Raw genomic sequence first — 27,183 nt, 5'->3', positions numbered from 1 at the left:
GCATTGGCTGCACTAACATTCTTAAAAATCCGCGCTGCCGTTCGGCGCCCAGCTCGGTTTCCAAGCCGCCCTCACCTCAGCTGTAGCAGCTATCGGCAAGCTCGTTGAGCCTATTGTCGCCGAAGTTCGCAGTGGTTTTACCCTCCTTCAAACTGCATCCACGCCTCACATTCGGAATCGTGATCCTCGACCGGCTACTGGTAGAAAGCGGAGGCGCGTAATCGAGGACACGGCATCTCCTGGTGTAAACAGAATTGTAAACAGTCGCGGTAATATCCTTTGTGCCGCGTCATCGCCAAACGCATACACCAATACCACGATTGTCGTCCAGCCGGCACCTACACAACCGCATGAACTGGTGGGAACCGATCCGTTATCACCACCGCTTCAAGCTGCACCTCGTGAGCCATTCACAGATAGGATCTGGATACGCCTATCCCGCTTATCAACGGCCGTCACTGTGGAACAAGTGGTTGCTTCTGTAAAGCGTCGCTTAGCCACCGATGACGTTATAGCGTATTGCCTGCTGAGAAGAGGGGTTAGTGTGGACAGCATGAATTGGCTTTCATTCAAAGTGAGAGTCCCGGCTATCCTTCGAGATGCGGCACTCACACCATCCACTTGTCCCGTCGGTATCGGTGTACGTGAGTTTTTTCCATCCCGTCAACACGACCACCAAACCTCATCTCCTATAGCCACCCGAAACCGCTTTACAACACGCACACCAGCTACTAGTTCTGATCACCGCTGAACCACACGCACACCAACAACGACTCACCGTTTAGCCGCACGCACGTCTACTCCACCTGGTCCTGAAACAACATCATCACAACAGTGTCACCCCCCGGTGAATGATACCTTGGAAGCACCCAACTCAACACTTGTTTCTGGACCGCCCCAAAACCACCGCGCTTCATCTCCGCACCTGCACCAGTCTACAATCGATCGCTTTTTTCTCAACTAGACGAAGTTTCGCTCATTGCACGCAACAAACACGCCAAGCCTCATGCTCTGACAACGCAGCTCAATTGACTCACCGTATACCCGCTTTATCCAACCACCACAATGACAACGCTACCGCTGAGTATTTAAGCTGCTATTATCAAAACGTTAGAGGTTTGCGTACTTAAACAAAAGAATTTCACCTAGCTGTATCGGAGGCTGACTTCGACCTCATCGCCCTCACGGAAACTTGGCTTGTTGACAACATTCCATCTGCTCTTCTCTTCAACAACAACTTCTCTGTTTACCGCTGTGATCGCTGTCTCAGCGGCTCTAGCTCTCGCGGTGGTGGTGTTTTGCTAGCCGTTTCTAACGCATACGAGTCGATAGAATTACCTTCCCGTGATCGTTCTCGCGAGTATATTTGTGTGCGCGTCACCTGCAATAACGCACATCTGTACGTCATGGTAGTATACATTCCACCGCAGCTTAGCTCCGAGATATCGACTCTTCGCTCTCTAGATGATTGTATCAGCGGCTTCACTCTCACACTGAAACCTTCGGATCTGCTCTTTGTTATTGGCGATTTCAATCAGCCTAGCATAAGCTAGTCCACATCTGATCCTTCGTCCTCGCCAGCATACTCATCAATCACGTACTATGGAAAACACCTTTAAGGATGGATTTAAATTTCACGGATTAGTGCAACTTAATCACATCAATAATTCGCACGGACGCATGCTTGACCTGCTCTGCGCTAACAATGCTGCAGCCTGTCTTTCCAAGTGTTGTTTCGCTTGTACCTCTTGACTCCTACCATCCGGCGTCACGATCAGCTGAGAGACCGGACTATTTTTAAACCGCGCCTACACTCGAAAATCATTGCTCGCTTGGTATCGCCGTTACAAAAACCCGGAACAAAAATGAATTGTTTAGTGAATTCTAAAGCTTGTTTAGTGAATTCTAAAGCAATAACCGCATTTTATCGTTATAGCTTTGCTAAAGCTGACTATGTGAAACTGAACGACATGATATCAATGTTTAACAATAGCTTTCATTGTTCCAATTTTGTTTCACTTGACGAAGCAGTATGTTCATTCTCGTCCCTTATGCTGCAAGCCTTTGTTGTATGCGTCCCAGTTCAGCGTCCTAAACCTAACCACCCCTGGGCGGACTGCACACTCAAACGACTCAAACGTGTAAAAAGAGCTGCTTATCGTCACTACCAAACGCGCCGCTGCCAAAGATCTCGCTCGATCTACTTTGACACGCACTCTTTATATTGCAGCTATAACAGGTTTCGATATGGCAGATATTTGACTAAAATTCAACGTAACCTCTGCAGGTGGCCTGACTCGTTTTGGCGCTTCTACAACAGCAAAACAAAATCCACGCATACACCGAAATCCATTACGTACAAAGGAGCAACAAGTGCCAACACTAATGAAATGTGCAATCTCTTCGCGGATCGCTTCGCAGATTGCTTTTTACCGGCCATGAATGATACCGATACCATTCATGCTGCTCTCGTCAACACTCCAGCTGGCGCAATTAACATGAGCACTCCTTTCATCGACAGTGAGATCGTTTTATCTGCCCTAGCGCAACTAAAGCCTTCCTTCGCCCCTGGACCCGACGGAATTCCTTCTACCGTGCGCAGCAAACGTTTATGATACGAACACATTTGTTCGGTGCATAATGTAGTAGCATTTCACCATTTAAGCAACGAAATCATGCTTTGAGCAAACCAAACGTTCTTTCAATGATGGAACGTGCTTTGGCATGCTGTTCATTGAACAACGAATCTGGACTATTTGGCTCTGCATTTCTACGCGGCTTGATAAGCCAAGGTTTCGAAGGATAAGCTGAGTCTCCTAGAATATATTGGAGAGCGTAAAATGTTCAGATAAACTTAAAATGTGACATAAAAGCGTAACATGTGAATAGACCAACCCAAGAGTTTAAACATTCGGTCTCCATTTCTCCATTTTTCTTCAAAATATGAAGAAATCGGACTGGAATTATAAATGTAAGAATCGTGATTTGCCTGTGGTCACATATCTGGAAGATAAGTTTCATATAATTTTATCGCTGTTAAATTATTGCACATCACATATTTACCATCAAAGCGTTAAGACTATAAAATCCCTTTCTATTGAAATAATGGATTTAGTTGTCGTGAGGCGCAACGATTCTTATATGGGTTCCATCGATGCACATTACTACACCAGGAACAGGTAATTTCGAGTAAAAGTATCTTCTGGCATCTGCTCTCTCGTCTTCTGTTAGATCCATGGTAATTGCGTATGTTAGTTCACCCTCCAGAACTGCTAAGGTTTGATCTAACTTTTCTGAAAAAGTAGATTGGCCAATTGTCATGGTAAAATCGTAACCAACACCCTGTTGGTAAGCTCCTTGTGCAAACAACCTTAACACAGTAGCCAGTTTTTGTTCTGCAGATAAACCACGGTTATGTTTTGGAGTAATGAATGGGGCTATTTTTGCAAGAATTTCCTCGAACAGGCTCTTCGGGAGTCGAAAATTTTGCATAAAATCTAGTTTCTTTTCTAGATTTCCAGTATTAAGATCAAAGTTCTATACAAATAAACAAACAGAAAAGAAACAGCTCACAGATCAGCACGATTGACGAGAAAACAAAACTCCAGGTTCTACTTACGCTTTATCGGATAATTCAAGCGGATCTAGCTGTTTTTGCAGCTCCCTACGATGTTGTGCAAGATTTTTATCAGCATCATCACTTTCACCAGTGAAAAATAAAGAATTAAGCATGCTTTTCCAATACTTTTTGTTATGCAACACTTTTTTCGGTTGGTAACTGGCTTCGTGACTTGTAAACAACCCTAGACTGACAAGCCAATTTGATAGGTGACGAAACTACTCGATCTGTAATTATATCGGTCGATATAATTTTATCGACCGTCAAGTGAAATGCATACGTACCCAAGTAAAAAATCGAGCAGTTTTTTTTTCATTTTTCTAATGACACTCAACCGATTTCAGCTAAACGGGGGGTCCAGATTGCACGCACACAAGCGCAAATGAACACGATGGCACGCACACATTGAGACTCGCTGTCAGTTCGTTCTGATGGCTTGAAAACAGGCAAAAAGTTGGGTTATGTGTGGATTGTAAACATTCTGTTCGTTCAATTCACACAGCTTGTGCCTCAACATCATCTCTGCCGCGCCACCGCCTACTTGCAGTATATCTGTTACTTTTTTCGCTTGTTGTACTGTGAATGAGAGAAGGAGACATATTATTCAGGTTGGTATTGTGTAAATTTGTGTACTTACGCTGAATTGAACGCAAACCCTTTGATTGAACAGCTCACCGCGTTACAGCTTGACTATCCCGCGGTTTTGCTTGAAAAGCGTTAGGGAGCTAATAAAAGTAATACATTTGCATATGCTTTTAGGAAAATGGATTTCAACAATAATGTTGAGGAAAAACTAGGCGACACCATCCCAGTCAAACCGTCGTGCAAAACACTTGAAGCAGCAATTTCAACCGGATCAGCTCTACTGAAAAATGAAATGTGCCCTTCTTATCCATCCCAGAATCATCAAAATTCCCTACCTCCTGCCGTGCCACCACGATCCTCCTCATTGCCCCGACCAAATCCTCAATTAATCTTAAAAACGAACATATCCTCACCAATTCCTTTTCCCATCGCACCCCCTCGAACCACATCCTTGTCCACGCAAAGCTTTCCGGTGCAATCCATTTCCTTTCGAGCCATAAGCACTCCCGCTTCTGATCCGAATAATACTTTCAAATTAAATTCGCCCACCATACCACCACGATCCTCTTCCTTAATGATGCCAAATTCTAGTCTAGTTCAGAATATCACGTTTCTTCCAAAAGTCCCGGTTAACACCGAAAGTGCATCGCATCCTCCTACCTTACAACCACGATCTTGTTCTGTGTCCCTTCCTGAGCCCAACAGAAAACTCAATCCAACTGAAAATTTAACACAGTTGGATCGTATTGAAAAACAGTTGAACATTCTGTCCAAAGTAGCTTGTCACACACAATTTGTTACGAACTTAGTTTTAGACAATCTCTGCAACAAAGACGCAAATTCGGAAAGGAATCCGCTAATCAAAAAAATGGAAACTCTTGACATGTTAGAAGAAATGGAGAGAAAATTGAAAAATGAAAGTTTATACAGTGCAAAGACGATTTGCCCTTTGTTAAGTGCATTAAAAGGGGCCGACAATGTCCAAGAAAGACTATCGAATACACTCGATTTGTTATTCGATCGCGATTTTTTTTCCAAGTTTAGTTGAACAGGTGTTGGGTTTCCGGAAGCCAAGATTCCATTAGAAAAATACGTCTATATTATAAGTTTATTTAAATTCGTAGGAGGCACTAGCTTTATAGATGACACAGCTACGGTTTCACACGAAACAGTGAAGACTTTTCTAGTTGATAAGCTAAACCACGGAAAAGCACGAAGTTTAGTGAAAGGGTTGCGACATACGGTGAAACGTAAAAAAGAACTATAGAAAAGAATTATGTATATATGTTTAAGATAAGTATATCTATAAGTTTTTTTATTGAATTAATGATTTAGGCATTTATACAGTTGGAATATGAGCTGTGATTCAAGTTGTGATATGAACTATGTAGGAGTAAACGTTTATGAATTTAATGAGTAAAAATTATATATGAAATACCAACAATCTGTTCTAGTTCTTAAGGCATTTCCTCCTTGCATTTTGCCTTATCCCGGGCATACTCGGCAACTTTATTCTACTCATTTTAATACGAAACTAATAAAAAAATAAAATAATAAAAATATTTAACTACACTTAAACCTTAACTACCTATTTTAAACCTAACAGCTTACCTATTTTAATTATGATCTAACTTTCAAGTGTATGTAAAAGAGGACTGAAATAAAATGTATTACCCAGATCTAAACTAACTGCCACTAGCTTGCATTTAATTTCTTTTAATTCTACCTTGACTATTTCCTGTGATAAATCTTCTACCCTAGCTGTAAAGTTATAAATTATCGCCGAGCTACATGGTTTGCTAAAAGTTAGTTGTTTTTCTTTTAAGAGTCGTCCTTCTATAAAATATGATCCTGATGACTTTTCTGCAATACAATTCCTTACTATCTGATCCTCCTGTGTTAAAAACCATCCATTTCTATTGCCTTTTCTTAACATAAATTTTGGTTTGACCAACAAAATTACCTCATCTTTTTTTACCTTTAGTGATGGATACACTGTATCATCCCTTTTCCTTGCATCTGCTGCCTCTAATTGTGTTAGTTCTATTAATCTACACACTATTTGGTTTAAAGTTCTATGTCCTGTTCTAGCTAAGTTTTTCATAAAGCCTAACTTGTCCTCAATACGATAAGTTGATAAAAATGGAAGAGGCCCGAAATTTTTAACATCTGCTGCTACATGTAGTAAATTATGAACGTTAATTGTTAAATGTGTTCGACTATATACTGTGCTATATTCTAATACAAATTGTTCGAGCAACTGACCAGCATATATCCAATATTGTTCAAATAATCTTGATGAAAATAAGTTTACCGCAATGAAAAAAAGTTTATGGTGCTCATAGGCTAGATCTGATATTCTGTTTTTTAACAAAGGTATGCTAACGTGATGTAAAAATGCTGACAATTCGGACCCCTTCCAAAACCCTAAATATTTTAATGCCCTAGGCTTACGATGTATCTCTGACGGGTATTCGATCCTGACTAAAATATTTGAAATTTCTAACTGCTCCTGTTTTGACCACTTCGGAAAAGGGTGTAAAGCACCAGTTGTAAAACCTTTAAGTAATTTTTTTTCTATTCCTAGTGCGAACAAGTGAAGGTCATCGGCTATCGTTGTTTGTGTTACGATGTCTACTTCATCTATATCTAATAATGGCGTGTAATATTTTTGATGTTTCACGTAGTCTCCGTTTCTAAATTCTTTGTCGGTCCGAACTTCAGCTGTTCCTTCATATATTGTTTTGGTTCCGTCATGGCTGCCAACTATTTTGCACTTAATACATGCTTCCAGCCCAGGAGGATACGTTACTCCTAAAAATATATAATAAATTTGCTGTTGCTCTCTACTTCTCTTTGAAAATTCTCATTTCGTACAATTAAGTTTACTGTGTCATTTTTACCTTTGATGAACGCACGAGCTGGTGTATCTGCTACAATAGCTTTCAGGCGAAAGTCGATGATAATTCCGTTAACATCAATGCCTTGTACCAGTACGCGGTTGATATCATCCACTAAAGACCGGAGAAACCCTTCCAAACAGCTCGGTTTTGTCGCACCACAAAATACACGCAGCACCATGATTGGCAGTGCTGGTAGATTAACTATGTGCATTAATATAGGCCATAGCTGCGTTGGTCCATTATTATGCATCGGAAGTCCATCTACTGCGATATTAGCTTCTATCAATCTGATGACTGGTGGTACAGATCTAGAACGAAAAAGTAAACCAAAAATTACCACATGTTCATTCTAAACAGTCATATTATTCTTACCGATAATATTGTTGGAGAGTGCTTTGTATTCCTTGGTACCAAAGCTGCCCTTCTCCAACGGCCGTAAAATGTCTCTCCACCTGTTTCAGAGTCTTCAGTAGCGTCTTTGCACACCTAGGAAGAGAAATATTTGTAGTTTCACGAGTCAACACCAGCAAATCACTCAATGCAGAATGCGTTATTTTATGAGTCAAAGCCCATATCCTAAGCCTGCTAGCATAAGCATTGCCTTCGGGGGCTTCATCAGCATCAAAATACTCATCCTCATTGACTTCGTCCTCCAATTCGCCTTCACTCCAATCGTCTTCCAACACCGAGCAATCAGCGTCTTCATCGTAATCAGAAACGTAATCCGCTGCTTCTGATTCCATGGGTATATCGGCAACTTCCACGGCATCCGGCTGCACATTCCCGTATGATGAAGCTGTAATGTGTAATAATATTAAATAACAAATTATTGCTCTGCTGCGTTTTTCATATTTCATTGTGTTTATACAAAAATAACTTACCTTGTTGATCGACACCGCTGCTTGTTCCCGGAAGATTTTCCTCTTCCCATTCCTTTTCAAAGCGCTCCCAAACTGCTTTGGCATGCTTGCTCGCCACTCCACTTTTCTTCAAACGTTTGGACGTATCCATTTTATGCACTTGGTTTTATGCAAAACAAATAAAAAAACAACTTTAAGTTCGAAGCAAAAGAAATCACTTTCATCCGTTTCCAACACCAGTTTGTTTTGATTTGAAAATGCACCCGCAGCTCTTGACGTTTACACACACCACCATACATTTGATGCTCTTCCATACAGATCGAGCAGATTTTTACCCTTCCCCCCTGTTTTGCCCACATTTCGCCTGACAATTTCTACTTGGGTAATACCAATTCGAGTAGATAAATTTATTGGTCGATATAGCCAAACCGGTGGTTAATTTTTATCGACTGGTTGGCGATAGGCGCCACTGAATTGATAAACAAGTTAAACAATAATTCGTTAACAAATTATCCCCGAAAAGACCAGCGAAAACCAGCGTGGTCGGGAGCTTGAGTACCCATGCAAGGCCAAACATGAACAATTCGTTTTGAATTCGCCGAATTTTTACGTTGCAGTACAGTGATGCACAAAACAACGAGACTGCATTTCAATTTTATCTTGAAATAAGATTTTTTATATTTCACCAAGAATGTACCTTTTACATAATGAAAGATAGCTATTTACAGTAATTGTTGGCACGATATAGACCGCATGGATATAGATAGGAAATAATATTTGTAAACATCGATCTGTCAACAGCAGATCGACCTAATTCCCACTTTACCCGCCAGATGGCGCACTAGATGCACCGAAAGGGACGACAGGGTTAGCTTGTGCGACAACTAGTTCTCCCAGAATAGGACCAATCAGGAAGCGGTTCAACTAGGGTCAAGTTCGCACAGCTGATCGAGAACAGGGCGCCATCGCTAACCGCAAAGTTAGTCACAAATTAGAAAACGGATAGGCAACACCAATTTTAAAACTACGCTGCGAACATCACCAAAAGCTAGTTTGTGAATTTTGTCATCCTTTCTTTTTTAAAACTCAAATAGATTGCTACACACGTAGCAACAGTAATAGTACAAATATGACCAGAAATGCTACAATAAAAAAAAATATCAGGAAAAAATATGCTATAGTGGATTCAAATAGTTGGATATTGCGCTCATATTTCTGAACAAGCTGTCTTACTGGTTTGTTCGCCACTGTATAGCGAAAGTGAAGATCACAAGAGAAACAAAAGAGAACGACCCAAGCGGCATCGCTGAGAGAGAATTAAGCTTTTCCCGTTGTTTCCCCCCCTGACATACCCACGAACGGTGTATTCCCGCTTCGCAAATTCGAGCAGTTTCCAGCGCAGGAAATGTACCAAAATCTGCGCTGGCCAGCGCAGTTTTTTGCTGGTCTCCCGCGCGGGACTTCAGCGATTCCTGCGCAGGCCTGCGCAGGTTTAGCGCCATCTGTTGGCGAAATGGACGAACTATTTATGGCGACGGAGCAAAGAAAACGGTCAAAAAATTTAAAATTATTGGCGCTTATTTTTTCGTCCGCTTCTTCTCCCTCCCTCACCCTGCCTTGCCTTACTTGCGCTTCAGCCCGTGCCTTCCGCCGCCAGCTGATTGGGTGTTGTGGTGTATGCGTTGATACTTATATGTGCATTGCGGTTATGTATTGTTATTGGTGGGTGTTAGCATTTATTAATTAGTGTGTGACCTTGGGACGATGCGGGAGAAGCTGGATTGGGATTTAAAGTGTTATCGGTGTATTGATGGATTATTTTATTTCGTGCCGCTGCTGATGAGACCATTCGATGCCCCTGCCAATTGAGGGTGAAGAAGCCTATTTAAAACAAGCGTAGGAGAACGTCTAACACTAAACTAATATTTTTTATTAGAACATGTTAGATGCTTGAACGACCTTCTAAGCATCATGTAGCACGGCGTATAGAGGCAATAATTTTTTTTAATGTGCAGAAATCTGTCTCGAGTTTTGGGTCTCGACACACACATACACGCACACACAGCGCGGGGAAAGTGACCGTCCACTCTATCATGTCGCGATCCCCCACCCCACCCGGCGCTGGATGAGGATGCGCTACAAGATAGCTGAACCAGCCTTTCTTCCGAAAAGGTAGCCATACTCGCTCGTGCGGGAGGGGGGGGGGGGGGGATTGGTGGTGGGTGCGCACTCGCCTGCGCGCTTTCGTGGGTGCGTGCTCGCGTGCGCGCATTCGTGGGTGCGCGCTCGCGTGCGCGCGTTCGTGCATGTGTGCGTGCATGGGTGTGTGTGTGTGCGTACGTGCGGAAACCCCACAACTGCTTCATTCTGATGCGTAAATTTTCATCCACTGCGGCAACAGAGACCGTGCATTTTTGATCTCGCTACCTGAGAGACAACACAACCATTGGATTGACACCACCATCTTTGCGATCGGCTCTGCTGTTGGGGGTATTAAAAAGACACACGATTGAAGCAAACGTGCTTGTGATATGTAGCATATTTCTTTCCAAATCAGCTAGCAGATCCAAGTGGAAACAAAATTTGAATTGAATTCATACAAAAGAGGATTCTGGATTTGTCTATTACGGTGCGCGTATGGTGCTGCACCTGTCCGTCCAGAATCTGGTGGCTTGTTGGCTGGGCAAGCCGGTATCATGACGCCGTTCGACTGGCACTGCCTTGGAATGGGTTCGGCTCGGTAGGTTTATGTCCTTTGGTCGAGGGCATTTCGTGCATTTGTCGTGTCACAGCGGTAGTCCGGCAGCAATAAAGACAAGCCAATCTCTTCTCCGGGTGTGGACTGTTATGATAAGTTCTTCTTATTATTATTATTATTATTATTGTTGGGGTAATAGCCTATGCGCAAATGCCTTCAACGCAAAAGTCGGTAGGGAGCCAATGTACCGCCAATACACTGGCTGTCACAGTCTGCATGAGCACAGTAACGATAATGGTAGTAGATTGGTCCAGTTCGCCGCAGCGAACAATCTGGTTGTAGGAAGTACCAAATTTGCGCGGAGGGACATCCACAAAATGACGTGGGCGCACCCGGATGGCGAATCCTTCAACCAGATCGACCACGTGTTAATAAGCCGCCGACGACAGTCGAGCCTGTTAAACGTCAGAACTTATCGAGGAGCCAATATCGATTCCGATCACTACTTGGTTGGCTTAGTGATACGTTGTAGAATCGCCCGCCCCCGCACCAATGGGGGCGGAGAAAACACTCAGCCTCGGCTCAACACGGACTCTCTAAGGGACATTACTGTCCAACAGGAATTCAAAGCCGCTTTAGACGAGTCTCTACCACCAGAAAACAGATATAAAACTACGAGCGAGAGGTGGAACGCTCTAAAAACAAAAATAATAAACTGTGCAAGAAATATACTCCCACCACGTCGTGGCAACACCAAATCTGGCTGGTTCGACGATGAATGCAGACAAGTGACCGAACGTAAGAATACTGCATACCGAGCAAAGCAGCAACGGCATAGAACGCGGGCATGCGCAGAGGAATATTCACGGCTCAGACGCGAAGAGAAACGAGTTCACCGCTCCAAGAAGCATGCTTTGGAAGAGCAAAACATGCGGGAACTCGAGCAAACCAGAGAGGCGTACGGACCGACACGAAAGTTTTACCAAGCGATAGCAGGTCACCGAAACAAGGTAACCTACGTACCTAAGGTAACCTGCTGTCGCAACAAGGATGGAGATCTGGTTAGTAACCAGCCAGAGGTCCTCTCGCGGTGGGCTCAGTACTTTGATGAATTACTCAACGACCAGTTAAACGAACAGCTAGAAGCGCCACTAGCAGATAGTGTCATGCTACTGCCACCTAGCATAGAAGAAACACGAAAGGCTATCCGTCGGCTGAAAAATAACAAGGCACCCGGAACCGACGGAATTGCAGCTGAACTGGTCAAGAATGAAGGTGCACGACTAGAAAACGAGATTCATCAAATTGTTACTGAGGTGTGGGATAGCGAATCGATGCCTTGTGATTGGAATCTCGGCATCATCTACCCCGTATACAAGAAGGGAGACAGGTTGGACTGCAACATCTACAGGGGTATTACGGTGTTGAATACCGCCTATAAAATATTCTCCCTGATCCTTCAGGATCGCCTTGTCCCGCACGTCGAAGAGATAGTAGGAAACTATCAAAGAGGATTCCGAAACGGAAAATCAACCACTGATCAGATCTTCACCATGCGGCAGATCTTGGAGAAGATGGCTGAATACAAAAACGACACATACCATCTCTTCATAGACTTCAAAGCCGCATACGATAGCATAGCCAGGGTAAAACTGTACGACGCTATGAGCTCATATGGAATCCCGGCCAAACTGATAAGGCTAGTTAGAATGACTATGACCAACGTCACATGCCAGGTGAGGGTGGATGGAAAACTCTCAGGACCTTTTGCTACCACCAAAGGTCTGCGCCAGGGGGACGGGCTTGCCTGTCTCCTATTCAACTTGGCGCTAGAGAGGGCCATCCGCGACTCGAGGGTGGAGACTACGGGAACCATCTTCTATAAGTCAATCCAGATCCTGGCATACGCTGATGATATAGACGTCATTGGTCTGCGGCTCTCCTATGTAGCAGAAGCCTACCAAGGGATTGAGCAGGCGGCAGAGAGCCTCGGATTGCAGATAAACGAGGCAAAGACCAAACTGATGGTTGCAACATCACCTACCGGACCTACCAATAAATAATCAGAATCTACGTAGGCGTGACGTACAGATAGGTGAACGCACTTTTGAAGTCGTCCCACAATTCACCTATCTTGGGACAACAGCATGGAAGCTGAGTTGCGCGCAAGGATGCTGGCTGCCAACCGGTCATTCTACAGCCTGAAAAAGCAGTTTACCTCAAAGAACCTGTCGCGACGGACGAAGCTGGGACTATATAGTACTTATATAGTACCAGTACTCACATACGCCTCTGAGACATGGACACTGTCCAAATCTGACGAAACCCTCTTAGCCGCGTTCGAGAGGAAGATGCTCAGAAGGATACTTGGCCCCGTATGTGTGGAAGGACAATGGAGGAGCCGCTATAATGACGAGCTATACGAGATGTACGGCGACCTCACTGTCGTACAGCGTATAAAGCTCGCCAGGCTTCAGTGGGCTGGCCATGTTGTACGCATGGAAACGGACGACCCAGCCCGTAAAGTCTTTTTAGGCCGTCTACAAGGACAGAGGAGGCGTGGTAGGCCCAAATTGAGGTGGCAAGATGGCGTGGAGGCGTCCGCCATTAAGGCCGGGATAACGGACTGGCAGACGAAGGCGCGAGACCGTGAGCGGTTTCGGACACTCCTGAGGCAGGCCAAGACCGCAAAGCGGTTGTAGTGCCGGATAAGTAAGTAAGTAAGTAATAGCAGATGCTATCATGCCGGCCATTTCAGGACTTGAATACCACGTAGCCGGATAGTAAGCCTTTGCTACGGCGGACGGTTCATACGCGGTTAGAACCCATGACGGGCATGCTGTTAAGATGTGCGGAATGATGGCGGTGCCGCGGGACCGCTCCTATCCAGCGGGCAACTTGCATACTGCCACACTGTCTCCTGCTCGATGCATACGCTGCAGGCAGGTGTAAGGATGCACCTCCACGATAGAAAAAAACACCGTCATGAACCAGCGGTGGACCTAACGGTAGGCGGACTAGGCGGTCGCTGAAGATCTCTAGTCTATAGTATGCCGTATGTGTACAAGTGGACAGAGGCCTCGTAAATAAAACAACAACAAGTGGACAGAGTATTAGCGATAAAGGCCCCCGGAAAGATGGTCGTTGGGGCCCCGTGGCTGGAGAACCATTTGCACAGCCCTCCACCTCCCCCATGCCGGCAACAATTTTAAGGCCTGTGACCGATGCTCGTAGGGGTCCCTTGGTCACCCCCCCCCCCCGCGCCGCCGATTTAAGTATACTGTTCAATCTTCCAACAGCTGTGTGCCAGTACCCCCTCCTCTCGGTCATCAGTTACCATTTACATGGACCTCAACTCGTCCTTTCGCCACTGTCATAAACACCTTCCTGTTTTTACCGATGGATCATTATATTCCGGAAGAAAACACATTTGGCGAAAGTGCATACACACGCACGTACACGCCCATCCGCTGACGGCTTTGCATATCTGTGTAATCTAAACCATACGAAAGCAAAAGCTTAGTGTAACAAAGTTACGCTTAATGTTTTGCACGTTCAGTTCGATGGCAGGCCCCAGGGACTGCCAGTAAACTTTCCAGTATGCTGGTTTTACAATCAGCTTGCGTTCTAGATGCCGGCGGAACGGAATGCTGATGAAAATCAGCGCCGGGCTGATCGTGTTAGAGCGAATTAGGGTGCTGCGCGTTGCACAGCAAATGCTCTAGCGTGATCTAGCGATTCCTTGGTCATTTTTACTTGGCAGCGTTTGAACTCATTGCACTTTTTTAGTTTGATTTGTGAAAATGCAACTACATTGCCGCAATGTTTGTTAACAGCTTTTTTAAGCGCCACAGCAACTCATGAGCATTGACCACAAGTGAGAATGAGATAGCGCTATGGAGGGAATGAGCACGGACGACGGCTGACAGCGATTGGCCGTCTGACGCACCAACACATCCAAACCTTCGGCAGCGCGCTCAGGCGAGGGGAATGAGGCGGAGCCAGGGACGGGCAGCTCGACGAGCTGCTTGACAAATTTGCCGTTGGAGGGAAAAAGATGGCATGATAAAATTCTCCGAACGGCATGATTTCTTCCGTCGCTTTGCGCAGCGGGGTGTTTTTTACATTTACCTCAAGGTGCATTAAAGAGATCAGCTGGTGGAATCTAGAAGCAAAGTGTATGTAGTCTAGGTGGTCTCATAGCATGGTTTTTATAACCAAATTTGAATATCACTTTTTGACAGAATGGGAGAAAACTTTTGCTCAAACAAGCTTTCTGCAGGCTTACGAATACACATAACACTCTTAAAATCTTTTTTCAGAAGCAGAAGCGATACAAATCAGCCTTCTAAATTCATAGACCTTGGGATAAGCCCACCTGTATATTATACCGAATTAGATAGTTGCTCGAAAACTGCTATACAATGCAAACAGCTGACAGGCTGAAATTTCAGCCTACGAACTTAAAATGGAAAAAGCCCAAATAATCAAACTCCAACGTAACAATTATCTTTTTAGGAAAATGCAAAACATTGATCATGATAATCGATATGCAACATTCGCATCACAGCCGATTATCGAAATGATGGAAATTAGCACTTCCAATCCATTGGATTCTTCTGCTCCACCGTCTGTTCCATCGGTCGTGCCCGCTACTCCTGTTATTCTTGATTCGACATTGTTGGCTGTCTCATCGTCACCACCACCTATATTCGTTTCGTGAGATATGTTGACCGTCCCATCGTCACCGCCACCCATCACTGATGTTCCCGGTACATTTCTTTTCAAAGGATCTATACCCAGTTCCTCAGCCATACCGGGACAGCGATCCTCTTTCGAACCGTCATTGTTGATCGTCCCATCGTCACCGCCACCCATCACTGATGTTCCCGGTACATTTCTTTTCAAAGGATCTATACCCAGTTCCTCAGCCATACCGGGACAGCGATCCTCTTTCGAACCGTCTTTGTTGACCCTCCCATCGTCACCACCACCCATCACTAATGTTTCCGGTTCGTTTCTGTTCAAAGGATCTATGCCCAGTTCGTCAGCCAAGCCGGGGCAGCGATCCTCTTCCGGATCGTCATTGTTGACCGTCCCATCGTCACCGCCACCCATCCGTGATGTTTCCGGTACATTTCTTTTGGGTGGATCTATGCCCAGTTCGTCAGCCAAGCCGGGACAGCGATCCTCTTCCGGACCGTCATCCTTGGTTAGTCTGTCGTCTTTATTTGGTTCATTTTCATCATCCGGCGCGCATAATAATTCACTTGATAAAAAAGTGGATATTCTTATTAAGCTATCGAAGCAGACTGCTGCTGAGGTCAAAATTATGTTTAATGCAATGAATCTGAGAGCTGGGACAACCTCACGCAATACAGCCATCACTGCCATTGATACAGAAGAAGAGTTAGAAGCCTTTAATGCTAACTTAGAAGTGAATCCGTATATTACTGAGATGCTATGCTCACTTTTGTATTCAATTGATCATATAAAATATGTTAAAGAAAGACTTGACAAAATAATAGATCTATTGTTTACTAGGGAATTTCTTTCAAAATGTAGTTGATCAGGGATTGGTCGTTCCAATCAAAAAGACGCATTTGCTACGTTTGAAAATGTATTTGTATTAATCAAATTTGCTGCAGGAAACAAATTTCTTCAATTAAATGACGACTACGTGAAGAAGATTTTAGTGAGTAAAATGGATCACGGAAAGGGAAGAAATGAAACAAAAACGTTGCGAGAAATAGTTTCACTTTAGAAACTTAGAATATTGTTAGTAAATTTGTAAAGACTCACAGAAATATAAAAAAAATGTAAACACTAATTAATTAAAATGAAATTAAGTAATAAATTTAGTTTTGAACCAAATTTAGTAACATATAAAAATTTCCTCCATCCCTAATAGTTTATAATTGTGAAGCAAAACATCTGCATTCTTCAATTATAATCCAGCTAGCACCACGAGGAGGTTGGGATAGGAGTTAAAGATACGCATGAAGTATCTCAGCATTTGCTAGCCAGCTGAAAAAGAAAAATAATACAAACAAAATTTTAAAAATTGAAAAAAGATCCTCTTTGTCTATTTCTCTTACATTATCTAACTATCTAGCTACTCTTGAAACGTGTGCGTTAAAGGACTAAAATGAAAAGATACTCCTCCATCTAACAATATCGCTACAAACTTACATTTAACATCCCTAACATTTATCCTAAATATTTCAGATGATAAATCGTCTACGCTAGCTATGTAATTAAATATTACTTCTGAACTACATGGATACGTGAAAGCTGCCCTTTTCCTTAAAATCTGGTGCCTCTCAATAATGAACGTTCCTGATAATTCGGTTGCCCTGATGTAACGAACTATTTCATTATTTCTTGTTAAAAACCATGCGTTTCTATTTCCCTGTCTTAAAACAAAATCTGACCTCACGTGTAAAATTGCCTCTTCCTGTCTACATTTTATATATGGATAAGTTAATTTTGTTTTCTGTCTACTTGTTTTAATTCTACTAGTTCGCCTATTCTACCTACGACTTGGCTCAAGCAATTATTCCCTGTCCTGACAAATCTTTTAAATTGCTGATACTTGTTTTCGGCTGGGAACATTGAAATTGTTGGAAGGGGTCTGATATTTTCTACATCTTCTTATACATGCAATAGAGTATGAACCAGTTGAGCCGGTCTGGTGGTATAGTCGTTAACTTGTATGACGTAACAACATGCCCGTCATGGGTTCAAGTCCCTAATAGACCGTGCTCCTATACGCAGAACTGACTATCCTGCTATGGTAACAATAAGTCACTGAAAGCCAAGCTCACTTTACTAGTGGGTATTGGCAGGCCTTGACCGACAGCGGTTGTTGCGCTAAAGAAGAAGAAGAAGAGTATGAACATTGTATGTCATAAACTTACGATCGTAGATTGGGCTTAATTCTGAAACAAATTGATCTAATAATGACCCCGCGTACTTCCAATAGTCTTGATAAATTTTAGTGGAAAACATTGTATTAGCTACGATCAACAGTTTGAAATGGTAATATGCCCTGTCACTTATTCTGCATGTTAGAAGAAGAACGCTGATATGATGTAGGAAGGTTCAGAATTCGGACCCCTTTCAAAATTTTAAACATTTAAGGGACCTTACTGCTCTCTGAAATTATGCTGGTAATTTAATTTGAACTAGAAGCCCTGAAATTTCATCCTGCTCATCTAAATTCCACTTCTCGTTTATAAAACATCATGTCGTAAAACCTATCATTAATTTCCTCAACACTCCTAAATATACTAGATGCAAATCGGCCGAAGTAGGTAGTCTTAATACTATGTTTAGATGTTTAATATCTAACAACGGAAATGGGCGTATCTGATGTCCTATGGAGTAATCTCCATTTCGAAATTCTTTGTTCGTTCCTTCCGCTGTTCCTTCGAAGATCATCCCTCCCATGTAGCTTCTACCCAAAATTTTGCATTTATAGCATCCTTGTATGACATCGTGGTTTTCAAAACCTAAAATCGAGGGAATACAATGTTAATGTGTTAGATATCTTTGCTTTTCATGAAATCGTCACAAGCGTGAATACTTACATTTGATGAACGCTCTAGCAGGGGCTTCTGCAATTATCGCTCTTAGTGAGATAGAAATCCGTTTTCCATTTTTGACTACTCCGTTGTCTTGGAAATCATTTATTTCTGTTACCAGACGGCGCATAATCCTCTGCATTATCCGGTTTAGAAGCTCCACAAAATATTCCAATATTGGAACGTCATTATTGGAACGTCAGGAATACCAAGCAGCTGTATCAAAATGGGCCAGAACTGGGTAGTTCCGCTATTAAATACCATCCGCAGAGAAATACCATCCACAGAGAAATACCATCGATAGAAATATTCAATTCAAATGAATCAACAGGATGCAGAGTAGTGCTGAAATAAACAAACACATTAATGGCTAGTAAAATAAGGTAATAGTTGAATTGATGTTACTACCGAAACTGTTTTTGCAGAGATTTATCTATTCCTTTGTACCAAATTTGTCCACCAGCCAAATTTTCAATTTCTTTTCCCACGCCTACAGGAGTCTTCATAAGTCACTGAAAGCCAACCCCACAAGTGGGTTGGCAGGCCTTGACCGGCATCGGTTGTTGAGCCAATCAAGAAGAGAAGAAGACAGGAGTCTTCAGAAATGTCCTGGAATCTTTAGGAACATAAAAATCAGTTGTTTTTAGTATTGCTACTATGAAATCATTAATAGCGGCATGCGTGATTTGATGTTTCAGAGCACACAATCGCATCGTTTCAACAAATACTTGATTCTTGTGGGCTCTATCAAATTCACAATACCCCCTCCTGATCTTCAATGTCGCTTTCGTCCGACATTTAGTGGCAGCTGTGTCCATCCTCTTCTTCTTCCAACCATTCAACAGATAGTTCTTCATCATGGGAGTCATTCAACACATCAGGTTGAGATGTGCAAAGGCGGTAGATACCATTCAATAGTTGGTTCTTCATCAAAGCATACGCTTGATATATCCGGTTGACTTGATAAAGTAAACGCAATAAAATAAATATAATAAAATTTGATGTATTAATTAGGTCAAGGTTAAAAAATATTCGAAAATTCACCCTTATATTAAGAAATATTACTTGAATGGCTTCATCTTAGCTTCATTAGAAGGTCTGATTCTGATTATATAGCGAATTTAAAATACCAAAAGTCCTAAGCGATAACAAGAATATAGGACTTCTAATGTTGACTGGGGAATACCGCTAGAATTTTGTTCAGTCATGTAAAACTAAGTATGAGAAAAGCGGGGAGGATGCGCATTCTGGCTATTTATTTGCGCCTCTTTTATGTCAGCAGTCGGGGAAGGGTCTGAGAGGCTAAATTAATTCAAAAGGATTTCATCAGGCATAGGGTGCCTCTTTGATGACAGCAGTAGCTAACACATACTTATATGAACTAAATGAACATACTTTCTCCGAGGTCTCCTTATTCTATTTGGCGTAACGTCCTACGCGGACATGCCGGGCTATTCAGGCTCTCGAGACTTATTCACTACCAGGCAAACGGATTGTCAGTCCGTGGGATGGGGGGTCCAATGAGGCTTAAAATCACGACAGGCATGCTGTAAAGTTGTGCGGGCTGACAATCGTCCCCGTGACCCCTAAATCCCTCTTGGGAAGAATCGATTATTATGACGGGTAAGGCATTATTGCGTCAGGTTCTATAAGAAAAGTTTCTCTATTGTTTGATGGATTGCACCGTCCCACACACTACACATTAGTGCATTTAACTATCATATGATAGATTGCACAATTCACTACATTCACTGCACTATATTAAACATTATAGCACCAAATGTACTCACCAGGAACTTCCTGGCTTGAAGTCGATGTAGAAGTTGTTGCAAAATTGTCGTCTGCTTCCCATTCCTGTTCCAAACATGTTCATATTGCTTTGCCGGTTCTGTATTTCTGCCGAATGGTGTTTGCTTGTTGGGCCTATCCATAATGATAATAACCTAAAAATGACGCGTAACGTGTAGCACTCACCCACTCACTAACATTAAAAATAGCAAACGATTGCACTACTACCATTAGATATAGGATTAGAATTATATTTTATATTAAAAATAAAAAGTATTCTACGAGTGACCACCAAGCGGGCAACAAGCCAACTCACTACGTGCACCCGAAAGTAGTTAAAGTTAGCTAGAACATCCCCATAGGTTAATTAAAGAAGAGTTTTCAATGCGTTGTTGGCTGTAGTGCGTGCTGATGCGTTAAGTGTGATTATAGATATCGGTTTGTTTTGGCGTTTTTCTATTTTGTTTTCTTTTTTTCACATCACATACGAATTTGGCAACCATTCTTCCACCCCGCATCCAGGCACTTCATACGTCGCGGTCCGTCGTCTGCCAAAAAGACATTTGAAGCTGACTCATGTGCTATCTCTTTCCTTCATTTCCTTCAGAAGTCGCTCAGCTCTGCGGTACGGGTTTATTAAAAGAACATTTGGCAGCGTATTTGAATGTTGTTCTTTAACATGGTTTGGAATTATACTTTCTTAGGCCAGGTTCAAGTACGTCGAACTACGAAACATTTAGCAACAAGCGACGCTTCGCATGTTCAATCTCAATCTGTTGGATGCATGGATCAATCTGTTACGTTCTTTCCAAATATCAGAAATAAACACGATGTGTTTGGTTGGAGCTTGGACGCTGAATCATGCGCAGCGTGAGCCGCGCATTCCTTCCCAAATGACAATGGGACCCCCTAAAAATTGGCCAAAAAATGTCAAATTTTTGACAGGATCGGATTTTGGGTCGGATTGAATAGAAAATCCGATCTTCTGCCAGTGAGGCGAACCAATGAGTGAGAAGTGAAGAGTGAGTAGTGGGAGAATGTACATTCTCACGTGATAATGAAGGAAAGTGAGAAAAAACGAGGTGGATTGAAAGCAACGTAAAATTGCAGGATTGCCAACCGAAAAAAAAAAACAAATTTTTTGCTTCTTGGGGGAATTGTACATGTGTATGTTAGGAGCCAAGGAGATGTTTATCAGGAAGGTAATGTGTCAGGTGGTGGAGCAGGAGCTATTGGAAGAGAAGAAGCATACATATAGATTAACATCAGTGAGACTTACCTTTTTTCTATAGAAATCGCCGTAAACCGAACCTCGTGTGACTAAATGCTAGTCCAGCATCTTGCGTGTTACACCATTCCGGATCGTGCCAGACGAGCTGCACAGAGCGATAAAAAGGAGTTTCAGCATAACTGCCCGGTGCTTTTGCAGTAGCGTGAAATTGTTAAAGGTGAGTTGATTCAGAAACTTTATGTTCGAAAGCAGCAGTTAGTGTTTTGCGTGTGTGAAACATGTATGATGATATTTTATTGTTGTTAATATGTTAATATGTTAATATCCTGTATAACACCTTATTTTGTTATTCTTAATAATTTTAGGAAAAAATGAATTCGAGTGATTATGGAGCTGCTACGCGTCAACGAGAAGACGATGGGGAACATATTTCATCGATAGACGATTTTCGGTCGGTTGGTGGATTTTGGTCGGTCTCATGGTACAGTCGTCAACTTGTACGACTTAACAACATGCCCGTCATGGATTCAAGCCCCAAATAGACCGTGCCGCCATACGTAGGACTGACTATCCTGCTATGGGGGGAAATCAATAAGTCACTGAAAGCCAACCCCACAAGTGTGTTGGCAGGCCTTGACCGGCATCGGTTGTTGAGCCAAAGAAGAAGAAGAAGAAGACGATTTTGAAGATGAATTGATTGAATGTGACGGAGAAAAGGACTCATCATATTCTTCAAGCGATGTGATGGGACTATTGAAACAAATTTTAAAAAATCAAGCAACTATACTTGATGAATTGCGCAGTCAGAGAGAAGAATGTTTGGAACTGAAAAATAGCCAAAACGGTATTTTAGAAAGTTCATCGAAGCAATCGAAAAAAATTACGCATGTTCAAGTTTTTGTTGAACAAATTAGCAACGTGGTATGTGTAGGGAAAGGTGTAGGAGCTCAATCAAAAGTCCCAGAATGGTTTCAAAAACTAAAAACAAAAGACGATATATATAATTTCAACCAAAGTTTAGGAACAGAAGATAATTTCAAGGATAATATACACAAATGGCTGGATGAAAGCATAAAGAAAGCGGAAGTAAAAGACAGGATGCACGAGGCACGCGATTTGATTTTTGATCCAGAACTGTTTGCAGGTTGCAACTGGAAAGGTGGTCCGTCTTATAACGCCAAAATTCCCTTAATCACATATTCAAACATATTAGAACTGTTTAGAGCCATAGGTAGCAATTCCTTCCAACAGGCCACTGAAAAAGATGTGGAAGATTTTTTTAAACTAAAGCTTCGATATGGCAAAGATCGTTTGAATTTAAAAAAATTCTAGCTTTAATCCTTCTAAAATGAATTGAATATGTGGCTAAGGAAATGGTGGGAAGATGACGAATCTTCATTCTGGCTACAATCCGCAAAGAGATTTACGATAAGCAATCAAATCACTTGACTCGTGTATCCTGTTTTTGGCTATAATGATAAAATCATTGGCTTTTTTAAACGTAATGAAAAAGAACAGGAATAGAGCTATACAAAATTGATGTTTAATAATAATAATGTATTATGTACAAAGTTAAAACTTTACTATGTTAAAGAAGTAATTAAGCTACCTCAACTTATACTGTTTTTTGTATTAAAATGTAATCACAATTAATCAAAATGTTAACTATGAACTCTGTATAAATAATCGTAATATATACAAGATTCTTCTCAGAATATTTCAAACTTTTTATCCAATTCACATAAACATTTTTTTTATTGAACATACATCTTACATTTTTCAACATTATTTGTAAATTTACAATATTCTTAAGGCAACTTTGAGACAGAGTATTTAGTTCTGTCTCTGGATTAAGTCCGACATTATACCGGGTCTACTCGGTTGCTTAATATCTATAGCTTAATCTACTTAACCTTCTTAACCTACTTAACCTACTTAACCTACCTAACCTACTTAACCTACCTAACCTATTTAACCTACTTAACCGTATAACCTAACCAAGGCTTTTTATGTTAAGGTATGTATTAATGGCGTAAAATGTACTTTAGCCCCTGTTCGTATTGTGTTAATTGCTACCATTTTACATTTAATATCAGTTATTGGAATAGTTCGAAGCGTTGTTGAAATGTCATTTTCGTATCCAATATAGTTATAGATTTTATCGGAGGCAATAGGAGTAGTAAAGGCTTGAAAACGTCTTACCAAAGGATACCCATGTACAACGACTGATCCTGATTCCTCGATGGCTTTTTCGTACTTAACTATGATATTTCTTTTTGTTAAAAACCAAGAATCCTTAAAATTTTTCCTTAACAAAAATCCTTGCCTAACTTGCAAAATTGTCTCATCCTTTTTTACTTTAAGTGTAGGATACGTCATACTTTCCTGGTTTCTTTGTGCTGCAGTGTCTATGTCTCGCAACAATATAATTTTTCCTATCGCTTGATGCAAACTTCGGTAGCCAGATTTTACGTAACTATGTTTGATTATTTGTAACATATTTTCACAGGAATGTGTTGACAAAGTAATCAGAGGGCCTAAATTGTTAACCTCTTCGTATACATGAAGCAAGAGATGAACATTACTCACTAGATGTATGCGATCGAACCGTTTGTTTACCTTATGATGAGAATGATCCAAGCTGCAGTCCAAGGGGTACGAAAGTGACAGCTCTACAGTATAACCGAACATGTCAACGCCTACTTCCGAATAATTCTATATCTCGCTGAAAGAGTCAATTATATGCCTGAACGAATCTACAACTCGCTGAACATATCTATATAATAATCCTCGAAAACCCTGTAAGAGGGGTTTTCAAATGAGAGAGTTTCTTCATGGCAATGGCAATTTGATCATGAAACAAAATCCACATTTCCTGTGAGCGCTTATTATTATTATTTGAAATAATTGATTTAGTTGTCGTCAAAATGGTATAATGTTTGATTAGGACCATTTTAAAACTAGGAACAAATAACAATATTACTATTGAAATAGAAGACTGTTGTCCAATTATTATTGTTTTAATGATGTAAATATAACCTTAGGCTGGTGTGATTCAAATCATTTCTAAAATAACACAGAAAAAAGTAAAATCTCATTAAAATCAACAAGTATTGAAATTAATTTTATGATAATTAATGAACCAACATGAATTCATATAAAGCACTTCTAGTATAAAAAAGAAAAAAAAGCGGTTAAATAGGTAGTTATGAATTGTTCGTTATATTGCATTTCCATAGCTTGGTCACAACGAGAAACTGTGCGAAGGAATTTTATATGCACATTTAATAGTGCACATTGTAATAGTGGTGGAAAATTTCTGGAGGAACTTCACAAGTATTTTGCAAAGTATTGGTCATAAACATAAGATTTTCAGTAACAGATTGAACAGTTATAATTAATGGTTTTAAATTTTCTGACTCGTCATCTTCTGTATCCATATTTGAATTATTTAGCACTGCATCATTTAATTGAGGTTCTATGTTTGTAACGGACTCCAGAATATCCAAATCTGTTAGCATTTCGTAGCAAACTAAAGATTCGTCGATGTTTAGACATTCGATTGCATAATAATCAGGATCCAGTTCCATTATAGCTTTTTCTAATCTCGTACCAGTTTAAAATTTATGATCAATATATTGGTGATCTTCAAGGGTCACTTCATTATTATTGAATGCCACAAATCCAGCTTTTCTAAAACAATTCTCGACTGTCTTAGGCTTAACGTCTTCTGCCCATACTTTTGCCACAATCTTGATTGCTTCCAAAACTTTTACTTCTGATGGACACTAAAAAATAAGGAAAATTTGGTGACATGAACTCATTGCAAATCATTAAATGCTTACTTTTTCCTCTTCCAATTCTTGCAATCGGTTTCTAACTAAATTATTTCGGTAGTAGTGTTTCAAATTTTTTATCACACCGAAGTTCAATGGCTAGAGAACAGATGTTGTGTTCGGTGGAAAATATTCTAGCTTAATGAAATCCAGCCTATCTAGAATGTTCTTTGGGTGAGCTGGGCAATTGTCTATGAATAAAATGACATGTCCCTTCTGTTCTCCAAACTTTTCATCCAACTCCAGCAACTATTTTTCAAATATAGCTGTGGTCATCCACGCTTTTGAATAGCTTTCATATAGGACTGGTAATGAATGGCAGTTTTTCATACACCTTGGATTTCGGCTTTTGCCAATAACTAGCAAGGGTAGCTTTTCACTGCCGCCCATATTCGTAGCACGCAATATGGACAATCTTTGCTTTGAATATTTTGTTCCATGGTATGTTTCCGTCTTGTAAGCGTATGTATTGCTTGGAAGACATTTACAAAATAGCCTGGTTTCATCTGCATTAAAAATATCACGAGGTTCGTATTGACGAATTAGTGTTGGCAAAATATTAGTTTGCCAAAAACTCGTTATGTTTATGTTCAGCAGCACTTTTTCCACGAATTCTTTTAAAAGTTAAATTGCTCCGTTTCAAGACACGACCAAGCCATCCAGAACTAGCTGCAAAATCAGAAACGTTCAATTTTTTGGCGAATTCCGTTCATTTTAACAATTTCGCCAGGCAGAGAGATGTTGTTGTTGCGAGCTTCTTGTACAAATATTTGCATAGCTTTTTATAATTTTTCATTCCGGAATCGGCTGGTTCTTTTCGTGTTTAATATCGTACCATTTTTTCAGTTTTAAAAGAGCTTCTTTTTCTACACAGTTGAGCTTACTGTAGGGAAATGAAACCAACGCGGAATAATTTCTTGCCGAAACGATATATTTAAGTTTGCCAAAAAAAAAATGTCTTAACTCCGCGAGTGGTTTGAAAAGGGCGCAAATCTTATGCTGCGCTCTTTTTATAGCCTTTTCCCTCGTCACTTCGGGTCCTAATCGGATTACGCTTCGTGTAGGTTAACCCTTCTGGTTTAATACTGGTCGTTCAGTACCTGTGTTGCGCTATGTAACTACACTTACAGTATTGCGTGAAACGCCGAAGGATTGGCTAAGTTCAACAAAACGTTTGCCATTTTCCTTTTCCGTTCGTTTAGGGTTAATAATGTATGCTTAGAGTTCATCTTAGTTTCAAGTTATTTTAGGTTCACTTCAAATTGATTCCCTCTTGATAATAACACTTGAATGGCTAGCTCGCTCAGAAAATACTGATGCCCAAATTAGAGAATATTGAAATGTTAGGACATGTGACGTCGCTATGGGAAACCATGCATAAAATTTCAGATTAGAGAAGTGCGTCATGAAAACGCCATGTACAAATAAGAAGGATACAGATTTAAGAGGTTTTGCAAATAATAGGGGCAAAAATGTACTGAAATTAAGGGACTTTTAAAAATGTTCAAATTAGAGGGGTTTCTCAAATTGGAGAGGTGTCAAATAAGAGAGGGTTCACTGCATCTATATAATCCACGAAAATCCTGTAATTTTGTCCACTAATATCACATTAAGAGCAATAGATAAAGCCTTATTAAGAAACGCAAACATCTTTTCAAACATCAAACAAAGTTGCCTTTGGTATTATGATATTCCGTTTGTCTTTCCGCTTGGCTCAGAAAGACGTTTAAAAATCGATGTAGGCTTGTCGTGAAACGGAATGTCCAAAATTTGCATTACCTAAGCCAAACGGAAGCAAAAATAACTCAAGCGACATTCCGTCATTTGAATGCTACGGAAATTACTAACAACAGTAGAAAATCGCATAAAATGTAAGTATAGAACGAAATGAATAAATAGGAGTTTGTTCATAACAGACAGAATACCTTTTTAAGCAATATTTAATATTCGATTTTCAGGAAAAATGCTGAAGGAAGTACTACTAGAGTACAATATTCATATTGGAAACTTGGACTGGAAACAAAAATGATTGATGGAAACTGCTCCAGACATCGCCAGAGCATTGTTTAAAGGCGAT

General features: G+C 41.1%; 1 protein-coding gene and 1 long non-coding RNA gene across 3 annotated transcripts; both read right to left on the bottom strand.

Annotated features, from left to right (window-relative positions):
• Nucleotides 1-2,910: 2,910 nt before the first annotated feature.
• Nucleotides 2,911-4,223, bottom strand: LOC121593514. 2 transcript variants are annotated; one of them, XR_006004788.1, is made up of 5 exons: nucleotides 3,904-4,223; nucleotides 3,620-3,846; nucleotides 3,371-3,537; nucleotides 3,064-3,293; nucleotides 2,911-3,003 (listed from the first exon to the last, which is right to left on the bottom strand). It is a non-coding gene; the product is annotated as an uncharacterized LOC121593514 (long non-coding RNA). The 2 variants fall into 2 exon arrangements; XR_006004787.1 differs by having other exon boundaries at nucleotides 3,064-3,537.
• Nucleotides 4,224-5,771: 1,548 nt separating this feature from the next.
• LOC121593145 lies at nucleotides 5,772-8,126 on the bottom strand. Its single transcript, XM_041915245.1, has 4 exons — nucleotides 7,989-8,126; nucleotides 7,480-7,903; nucleotides 7,108-7,415; nucleotides 5,772-7,018 (listed from the first exon to the last, which is right to left on the bottom strand). The coding sequence occupies exons 1-4, from the start codon at nucleotides 8,116-8,118 to the stop codon at nucleotides 5,832-5,834; spliced, it is 2,049 nt and encodes a 682-aa protein (XP_041771179.1). The 5' UTR covers nucleotides 8,119-8,126; the 3' UTR covers nucleotides 5,772-5,831.
• Between the last annotated feature and the right edge of the window lie 19,057 nt (nucleotides 8,127-27,183).

The sequence above is a fragment of the Anopheles merus genome, chromosome 2L, assembly GCF_017562075.2.
Source record: "Anopheles merus strain MAF chromosome 2L, AmerM5.1, whole genome shotgun sequence".
Taxonomy (NCBI): Eukaryota; Metazoa; Arthropoda; class Insecta; order Diptera; family Culicidae; genus Anopheles; species Anopheles merus.
The sequence above is the reverse complement of the archived record's forward strand: the minus strand, read 5'-3'. Positions and strand labels throughout refer to the sequence as shown.

What these genes read in the sequence shown, in the direction of transcription:
- LOC121593145 (XM_041915245.1), bottom strand. Translation starts at nt 8,118, where the DNA reads ATGGATACGTCCAAACGTTTGAAGAAAAGTGGAGTGGCGAGCAAGCAT. An exon ending in CAGCGGTGTCGATCAACAAG is followed by an intron (nt 7,904 to 7,988) that starts GTAAGTTATTTT and finishes TACACATTACAG; the next exon opens with CTTCATCATACGGGAATGTG. An exon ending in ACTCTCCAACAATATTATCG is followed by an intron (nt 7,416 to 7,479) that starts GTAAGAATAATA and finishes TTTTCGTTCTAG; the next exon opens with ATCTGTACCACCAGTCATCA.